Source organism: Alexandromys fortis, unplaced genomic scaffold (assembly GCF_014885135.2).
Source record: "Alexandromys fortis isolate MF-2015 unplaced genomic scaffold, M_Fortis_MF-2015_v1.1 scaffold_59, whole genome shotgun sequence".
Lineage (NCBI taxonomy): Eukaryota > Metazoa > Chordata > Mammalia > Rodentia > Cricetidae > Alexandromys > Alexandromys fortis.
Window position 1 is genome coordinate 6,135,043 of NW_026067943.1, and position 9,319 is coordinate 6,144,361.

At 51.3% G+C, this 9,319-nt stretch overlaps 2 protein-coding genes across 9 annotated transcripts in view; one reads left to right on the forward strand and one right to left on the reverse strand.

Annotated features, from left to right (window-relative positions):
• Marchf8 (membrane associated ring-CH-type finger 8) overlaps positions 1-3,427 on the forward strand; it is a 73,801-nt gene extending 70,374 nt beyond the window's left edge. For 7 of the 8 annotated variants that reach the window (XM_050148404.1, XM_050148399.1, XM_050148400.1 and 4 more), the window contains one exon: positions 100-3,427. In XM_050148404.1, coding sequence (XP_050004361.1) covers positions 100-401 — 302 coding nt within the window. In that variant the 3' untranslated portion in view covers positions 402-3,427. The remainder of the gene's footprint in view (positions 1-99) is intronic. The other variant, XR_007592910.1, reaches the window with a different exon arrangement.
• A 945-nt stretch (positions 3,428-4,372) lies between these two features.
• Alox5 (arachidonate 5-lipoxygenase) overlaps positions 4,373-9,319 on the reverse strand; it is a 53,584-nt gene continuing 48,637 nt past the window's right edge. Inside the window, exons 8-14 of the mRNA XM_050148396.1 lie at positions 9,110-9,313; positions 8,556-8,642; positions 7,833-8,011; positions 7,524-7,645; positions 7,148-7,248; positions 6,485-6,655; positions 4,373-4,990 (exon numbers count right to left, since the gene is read on the reverse strand). Of these exons, the coding sequence (XP_050004353.1) occupies positions 4,811-4,990; positions 6,485-6,655; positions 7,148-7,248; positions 7,524-7,645; positions 7,833-8,011; positions 8,556-8,642; positions 9,110-9,313 (1,044 nt within the window). The 3' untranslated portion in view covers positions 4,373-4,810. The remainder of the gene's footprint in view (positions 4,991-6,484; positions 6,656-7,147; positions 7,249-7,523; positions 7,646-7,832; positions 8,012-8,555; positions 8,643-9,109; positions 9,314-9,319) is intronic.

Below are 9,319 nucleotides of genomic sequence, written 5' to 3' on the forward strand. Positions count from 1 at the left end.
AGGAGTAACATCTTTTTGCTGGCTGTGGAGTTTAGAAGCTGTGTCCTAGTTACAAGTGAGGCTCCTGATGGGCTGACCGAGTCTTCTCTCCTCTTGCAGGAATCCTGGAGTGGCCTTTCTGGACTAAACTGGTAGTTGTGGCCATTGGCTTCACCGGAGGACTTCTTTTTATGTATGTTCAGTGCAAGGTGTACCTACAGTTGTGGAAAAGACTCAAGGCTTATAATAGAGTGATCTATGTTCAGAACTGTCCAGAAACAAGTAAAAAGAATATTTTTGAAAAGTCTGCACTAACAGAGCCCACCCTTGGAAATAAAGACGGACGTGGAATGTGTCGTTCCACCACAAATTCCTCTTGCACCGAGCCTGAAGACGCTGGAGCGGAAATTATTAACGTCTGATAGTGTGGAGGGCGTCATCTCCCCGATGTCCACAAGAGCTGACGGGATTGGTTTACTGCCAACTGTGTTCCTTCCTTCTGTCATTTAATAGCATAGACTGGGCAGGTAACTATCGACAGTGGCCTCTCTTTTTCTCAACTCCTTGGTCTGAATATCCTAGAATTCCTGTGGGGCAAGTGCCACTGGGGTCCCTGTCTACCAGGTTCCCCTGTGAACTGGGAAGGTGGGAGACCCCAAGTAACCGTGATGAGGAGCTGAGATGAGCCCCAGCCCTGGGTCTTGAGCAGAATAAGGAAGTAAAAAGCTAAACCAGGGGAAAGAAGAGTGTGGGGGAGACCAGTGGGATGACAGTCCCCAGGGGACAGAGCCGCATAGCTGGGGAGGGCTGTGCTGCGGAGAGGGCTCCCTTCTCCCTGACAAGAACTGGAGGCGGGAAGGGAGCAGTGCCTACACACACAGACCCTGCCTTGCTCAGCTGATGTTGCCACACTGCTCTGGGACTAATACAGCCGTGGGGCCCTGTGTCTGCTGGGATGTGACTCACTGAGCAAACAGCACTTTATAAAAGTTTTTACTTTGGAATTCTTGTGTCTAGTGGGTGTGACACTTAAAAGAGTGTCACATTTAGACATGTTCTCTTTATTGCCCTGTTAGTCTTTGCATCAGGATTGATTTGAAACCATTTCTGCCTTACATATTCTGAATAGTAGGGTGTCCTTCCCATATCCAGAAAAGAATCATGACTTGAAGCAAGACAGACAGTTCTGAGACATTTTTCCTTAACAGAGTCCCTGGGAGTCCGTGGGTGCTAAGGACATGCTCTGTGTTTTGAGCCTGTTTTTCTGATAAGTCCTAGCTCCTAAACCTACCCATACATTTCTGTTTTGTCAGCATTGAAATGGAAGAGTTTTGAGTTCTAATGGATCTAAATTAGGCTGAGTGTTTAGAAAATGCTCCTTTGACAGACAGAAGTCTCTAGATGGAATGGACACACTATGGACACCCCTGTGATTCACCTCTGAGCCCACTGTGCTGACAAAGTTCTGTAGAGTCACTGCTGAGGGTGGGAGGTAGACAGGCCGGCTCTGGGATGAGACCTTGGCATAAGCAGTCAACTGCCATGGGCCACTGCGTCACTGAGCTGGCCCACACCCACTCATCGCCTTAACCAGACCTGACAGGATCATTTAGGGTCCTTAGCTCCACATGTGACCCATTCCATCACTGGGGTTACCTCCTGCACCATTCTTCACAAGACAGACAAAGTCAAATCACCACCATTAAATGGCCTCTGTCCCTTTAAAAAGTGTCCTGAACACTTTTTTTCTAGAAGGCCATTGTCACAGTGCCAGGCAATAGTCAACTCACAATGTGACATAGGAGGGAAGGGTACTCTCCTAAGCGCTGCTGTTGGTTACAGGGTCTTCAAGCCTCCTGAGGTGGAAGGTGCAATGCCTGGGGTCCTGAGCTTTGCTGCTTTACCTGTCTTCTTCAGAGACTGAGGAAACCGAAGATGAATCTTTTGTGGTTCCCAGTAGAAGCCCTGTGCTTGGTTTACAGGGCAGGTGGAGGCTGGAAGGCTGTGGAAGCAGGTGTTGTCCTGTTATTCCCTGGTCTACTCTCTGGGGTCATGAGTTCAGTTGTGGAACTGTTTTGCCAGGGGTTTCAGCCATTATTCAGTCAGCCCACCCCTTAGGTTAATCTCTCTCCCAGACCACATAAGCCTCCCTGTGCTCACTATGCCCCATAGTGCAATTCCTGACACACCTTCTCAGTCTGGGATGCCAGATAGCTATAGACGGCCCGTTAGGGAGCCCTAGCTGTACTGTGCAGCAACTACTGCAGGTGAGTCCCTCGTCCCGCATCTCTCCCTGATGTGAAGCTCCTACGTGGGTGGGCAGTCAAGTGAGGGTGGAGAGTGTTTGAAGCATGAAATCCCAACTTGCCACTGAGGCCTCTGTAGAGAGGAGAGTACCTCATTGGGGGTAGTCCCTGCACAGCTGTCCCGGGGCCTTATACCCCACATAGATAAGGTGACTTTAGAACCATGGCTTCTATGTTGTTCTCTTCATTTCAGGAATGGCTAACTCCATATCTTCTCTGGCTCCTCTGATGAAATCTGTCCTTCATCCTTCTTTCCCGCCCAGCTACCCCCTGCTCATTTTTCCTGCAGGTTCTGTGATCTAGCAAACACCTGTTGGTGACTCAGTGCAGGAGACCAGTGAGGCTTGCGCTGTGAAGCACAATGGTAGGGCTCTGGGTCTGCTGGGCTCTCTTAGTCCTGGCTGCTTGCCCTCTGAGTAGTTGTGCAGGGTTATCTGTCTATCCCACTTCTCGGTATGAGCCTGGATATGGTGGGCAGATGGCATGTGGCTGAACCAAACAGATCTAGGATGAGGATTCAGGGCCAGGAGGCCTTAAGCTTGTGGGTCAGATGAAGAAGGAAGTAGTCTCAGGGTATCTCTGTCAGCCCTGTCTCTAACCTGGCCTTTACCCCATGTGTCATGGACCCATTGGCACACTGTTGACATTAACTGCCACAAGTAAGTAGGTGGGGTTGTACCCACGCTTATTGCAAGAATTTCCTGGAAATTTTGTAAAGCTCTCTTCTTACTCCGAGTTTCTGTTTCTCCTTTCTGGCTTTAGCACACTCTTTAGTCATGTGACCTAGTTTCCAAACCTGTGGGTGTCTCCACCTGGACTCAGGCGTGCAGACCTCAAGCAGTGGGGCAGGAGACAGTTCAAGGCCTTGGGTGGTGTCTAAATGACAGGAGGCAGAAGGCTGGATGGGCAGGGTGAAGAGCTATAATCTTGTGGGTGTGGTTAGATACACATGCATGTTTGAAATACCACCCCATCAAATCTGATTTGAAATAATGCAGCTTATATCTGTAGCCCCCCAAAAGCCCAAAGCATAGGAAGATGAGGCATTTGTCTTTGTGTTGGAAGTGATTGATGAAGGTGTGTAACTGGTGCACATTTAGATGTAATGTTTAAAGTTGATTGTTAATAAAAAAACAAATTTACACTGGTGTGTGTAGTGTAGTTTCTAAAAAGCACTTCACATTTTAAATTTTTCTTAGAGAATTTCTAGTAATCTAAATGTCTAATTTTTTAATCCTTTTGTGTATGTTCACTGTTTCTCAGTATTACTGCTTGACTAATTCTCTGTGTAGGGGATTTGTTTGTGCTATACACGGGTTGTCTAAAGGCAGCAATAAAGCTTTTCTTTACAAAGGAATTTTGTAATGAGAGTGTTTTCCAGCATACCTTTCCCAGCCCACACATTAGTAAAGAATGAGGCCATAGGGAGAGGGGGTCCAGAGGTGAGAGGAGAAGGGGATTTGAATTGGTGCTAAGATCCATATGACATTTGTTTTAGTGTCTGGGTTACTTCATTTAGTCATTACAAACCTGTTTCAAGAGTCAAACATTAGCCAGATGTCCTGCTGGAAGGAAAAGGCGGGAATGCAGGCATTGATGCCTGTGCTAGCCCAAGGCACAGGAATAGATGAGGTGGGTACCCAGTCCTTCCAGGGCTCCCTTCTTTAGGGGAAGGCTATTCATTCCTGATGGTAACAGTAGAATCTAGGAAACAGCCTAGATGTCCTTTAGCTGGTGGGTGATCATGTGGTACCTATTTATAATGGAATTTTGTTCATCTGCAAAGAAACATAAAATTGGCAGTAAGTGGATGGAACTAGGAAACACTATACTAAGTGATGTGACCCAGACACAGAAAGGCATGTCACATATTCTCAGTCATATATGGGTCTTAGCATAAATTCAAGTCTGTAGATTTGTGTGTTTAATATGGAATACCTGTAGAGGCCACACAACTAGAAAGGTCCATTGGTGTGGAGGTGGGGAAGATCTTGTGAGTTGGGGTAGTAGACTTGGGATTTTTTATTGGTGATGGAAGGAGAGCAGTGCATTTGGGGGGTGGCTGGGACGTGGGATGTGGCATGACACCTGTTTTAAATGAACTTTATTTTATAATAAACTCTTCATCCAAGAAGTATCTTTAGGTGCCTACTACATGCACGCAGTTGGACAAAGCATAAATAGAATAAGGCAGCCCTGACCCAGTGGGAACAGATGTCGCTTACTCTGGTGGAAGCGCTGGGCTGGGCTCTGAGTCATGGCTGCACAGCCCTGCTGCAGGTGGGAGGTCCCTGTACCCTGTATACTTCCACCAAAGACAAAGAGAAGCAGGAGCGCTTGCTGAAGCTTTGTGAAGCCCCCACCCCCACTCTAGACTAGCCGGGCTCAGGAGCAGCGCTGCTAGCTCTGGAAGGAAGAGGCACCAGCTGCCCAAAGGCTGGCCTAGAGCCTGCCAAGCAAGCTGGCGTCTGGCTGGCAAAGCCACCAGCCTTCCCAGAGAGATGGCGGGCCAGGGAAAGCCAGGCTCAGATGGCTACACTGTTGGGAATCCTATCTGGTGACAGGTAGTAGTAGGGGAGTTTTTTGTTCTTATTGCGCTCAGCGATCACACTGACGATGGCCTCCAGGTTCTTGCGGAATCGGGTCATGGCTTCCTTCACTGGCTTCTCGATGAAGTGCTCCTCGGGGTACATGCCCAGGTACAGCTGAGGGTCAGACATGGAAAGACAGCTTAAGATGTGCCGTAGAGACTGCTAGGCCGTGTCCCAGCCAAAGAGGCGTCTTTTGGGAGAGAGAGGGGTATCTGCTCAACTCTCATCACCTTTGACCTTTGCCACCTTCTGGGATTGATTCATATATACACACAGTGACTACTGCTTGGCCATAGAAAGTGAAATCCTGACTTTGGAACACAGTCAGGATTAACCTTGAAGGCCCTTGTGCTAATGAAAGGAGCAGGTTCAAATACCAGATATGTGATATTAAAAACTGCTCTCTCTCCAGATACGGTGGCACACACCTTTAATCTCAGCAAAGGCAGGCATATCTTGTGAGTTCCCAGCCCGCCAAGGCTACATAGTGAAACCCTGTCTAAAAAAAGAAAGACTTGCCTCCTCATCAGAAATTACCAGCGAAGAGGGAAAATGGCAAATTAGTGAATTGTAGGGCAAACAGTAATGTATATATTTCTAAACTAGAACATTCTGAATGTTACACAAGGAAATGCTAGGTCAGATGCTATATCTGAGCAGTATCAATGTATACACAACACACTATCATAAATATGCAAATTCTGTGTGTGAGTAAAAAGAAAATCATAGGGTATACAAATGCCACCTCCTTTTCCTTGAGGCTCAGGGATGGATGTAAAAGGAAGTTACTTCCTTGTTGCTTTTTAGACAAAGAAAGGGACTATGGAACCTGACGGTTTCAGCTCTGGGAGTTCTGTGACCTTAGGGTCCTGTCCTGTGTCTTCCCCATCTTCCTTTTAAAGCTTGAGGTAGGCAGAGGCCCTGGGCTGATATCAGGAAGTGGTGGTAGTGGTGGTGGGTGGGGGAGGGGGGAAGGGGGAAGGACACCTTGCAGGGTAATATGCCCCTTGCTTGCTTACACCAGTGTCTGTAAAGTGTTTGGTGACTGGAAAGTGGCAGGCAATCTGGGGTTTAGTTTGCAGAAGTCAGACGACATCCTTTGACCAAGAATTTAGTCTCTTAGAAACGGTTCCGCTGGTCATTCCGAACACAGAACCAGCACATTAGCAAGCCTGGGGCAGGCTGCAGGAGCTCAACCGAGGGAACAGCACAGGGAGACTTTGCACAGGGCCATGTCTGCTGAGACTGTCACCACTTAGCATAGCTGTGAGTACCTGGAAGGGACGCGGGCTTCTGACTTTCCCTGTAGGGAGCCAGGAAACCACATGGAAGAGATTTATCAAAAACTGGGAGTGTGTTAAGGGGTGCTAGCACACACCCCTCTCTGATGACTTGGAACGGAGCCTGTGCCCTCCACTGCCAGTCCATCCTGGGCTCAGACCCAGGCTGAGGACCTGGGGTGTGCCACCCCGCCCCCAGCAGCTCCACCTTAGAAGTCAAGGTTCTTGGCTGTAGGAATCCAGCTAGAGCCCGAGCCCCAGAGCCTTGGGCTGGAGAATCGGTTGAAACTGCAGTGACCTGTACCACCTCCAGCAATCCGTGTCTCACCTCATTCTCTTGAAACTGGCTCAGTGCCCACACTGCGCCTAGATGCCAACATGAGCGGCCACGGTCTGGTAGAGTATCCACAATCTGCTCAATGGTCACCACACCCTTGGCCGTGGGCGGTGGGGCCCGCATGGTTGGAGGAGCATTGGGGATCCAGGAACACCAGTCATACTGTGAGAGCAGGAGCAACAGCGTGGGTGCCCGAGAAAGGCAGCTCCGACCCACCTTCAACCCACATGCTTACGTTTTTCTTGGTTCACGGGGAACCAGTTTAGCAGGCTCCACCCCTCCCTGTGGGAACTACCCAACGCTCTGACGACCCCACCTCACCTTCCTTGGTCCCCCCTCTCCTGGTTCTTAAGCCGTACCTTCCACATATCCCTACTCCACCTCCTCTGTCCCCCTCCTTTGTCTTCCTTCCAGGGCCCCCAGGCCTCCCTTGAGGATATTCATGCCTCTCCCTTTCCAGGGCCTGCAACTGTCCAGCCAGGTGTCTTTGGGAATGCATGCAGAATCCATGCCTCCTACTGCTGGTTCCAAGTTCAGGGACTCCATGGAGATGGGTGGGCCAGCAGGGTCAGGGAGTCTGGAGGTATGAGGGGTGGCTCTGACTGTGGGGTGCCTGAGACCGTAGTACCCCAGAGAGGGCTAGGTAGGCCCTACCTGGCCGAAGTTTACAGCTGCATGCTGGGCCGAGGCTGTGAAGATCACCACAGTCAGGTACTCAGACAACTTCTCTCTGCTCTTCAAGGACTTGGGGAAGCCTAAGATGGACCCACAGACTATGAGCCCATCCCCGTGAGGGACACCTGGCTCAGCCTCTGCCCTGCCTCCCCACCCATACTTTCCAAGATCTGCCCAAGAAAGACACTTGGAGAAGCCGGGGGTGGGGACTGCTCTGAGGGAGGCATTTGGTCAGGTGGGTACCCTGGAGTGGGGATTGGGTACCCTTGGAGGCAGGGTTTCCTGTCTCCTGATCCTCATGACTTTGAAATGCCCGGGCTCTGCAGCAGCAGAAGCAGAGAAAGTGACAGCCCACCTGAGGCTTTTGTGCCCCGCATGCCGTACACGTAAACATCCTTCACGAAGTCCTGCAGTTCCTGGTCCTCCACCACCACCTGGTCGTTCTCATAATAGATGCTCACCACCTCAGATGTGAACCTGGCTCAGGAGGACCGGCAGCAGTGGGTGCCCAGCAGGTCCCCCTGGTGATCCGGTCACTCCTCAGTATCTGACTCTGGATGTCCTCCGCCCCCTCCTCCATCAACACCCGACTCAGAAGCAGGCCTGCCTCCTCCTCATACTTTTCCTCAAGGTTTCCCTTCCCACAGAACCCGGCCACACTCACGACTGGATGGCCTCCCACACCAGCAGTCCGTCATCACGGTAGAAGTAGTAGGGAATGTCCTCTGTGCTGTCCATGCCCCGGGCCTTGATGGCCTCCGGGAAGCACAGGGAGGAATAGGTCAGGTCCTGGACAGCCCTCTGTACCATCTGCACGTGCCCGCCACCCCCGGTGGCATTGGCCTGGTGAGAGAGCAGAGCGCCTGAGCTTGGTCCATGCCCAGACTAACCAGCTTCGTCTATAAGGAACCTAGAGGTGGGGTGATTGGGCACAGAGTGTCCTGTGAGGTGCACAGGGCAAGCTCCCACTTCCGTGAGGGAGTGACATGGGAAATCCCATCCAGTGCAGTGGGCGCTGTACAGCTGCAGCGAGGGCAGGCTTTTGTGCAGAACACTGCTTCAGGGCAGTCAGTTGGAAGAGCTGGGCACATCAAGGACCGGATGCACAGGGGTCCGGCATCTCTGTTCAGAGTGCCCTGAAGGTCACAGGCAGGATGGCAGGGGTATGGTAGGGTGGGAGAAGTCACAGCTATCTTGTAAGGTGGGAGGTTAATGGGTGGTTTGGAGGAGGCTCAGAGACTGGAATAGGACCGGATGCACGAAAGAGTGACAGATAACAGGGAAATAAGGGTGGTGGCGCACAGGGAGAGGAGAGCTGGCTGTGGTTGGGGGACCTGAGTCGCCAGGCAGAGCTCTTCCAGACCCCGTGTGAGAAGAGGGCGCTCACCTTGTCAAAAAGGCCATACTCGCAGATAAGCTGTTCCCGGGCCTTAGTGTTGATGGCGATGGTGAACCTCACATGGGCTACCAGCAGCTGAGGGGAGGAGGAGAAACCTCAGTGAGGATCTGTGGCGGATCTGGATCCCCACTCAGCTCTCCGAGGCTGGCCCACAGTGCCTTGCGGCTGTAGGAGGCCTGTGGACACCACTCTGATGCTTAGTGGTAACGGCCCTGCTGCTCGCCTAGGGCTACACCGTGACAAAGTCTGATGTCATCCTCTGAGGCCGGAGCCCTGTGTTGACCTATTTTGCCAAGAAGAGAGGGAAGCGCCTGTACTTTCAGCCTGTAGCCCAGCCAGCAGTCAAGTGCTTGTAGCATTTGGGCAAAGAACCGTGACCTGACTGCCCTTTCAAACTCTGCTTCCTGGCCCCTGAGCGTCTGACCCAGGGCCCCTCTTTGCAGCCTACTCCTAGCCTCCAACACCCCCACCCCACCCCCTGGGATGGCCAGACATTCTCCCAGATGTTCTTTCCCTCCGCGTGGAGACATGGCGGGCTGTACCTTGAAAATGGGGTGCACAGCGGGCAACTGGCGGTACATGGCGATACCAAACACCTCGGACACCAGATGTGTGCGCAGAAGGTGGGTGATCGTCTGATGGACGTGGAAGTCACTGGAACGCACCCAGATTTTGGCCAGCAGCCAGTCATATTTGGCATCCGAAGGGAGAAAAATTGGGTTCTCCTCTCCAGGGGTTTGGTTGAGCTGGTG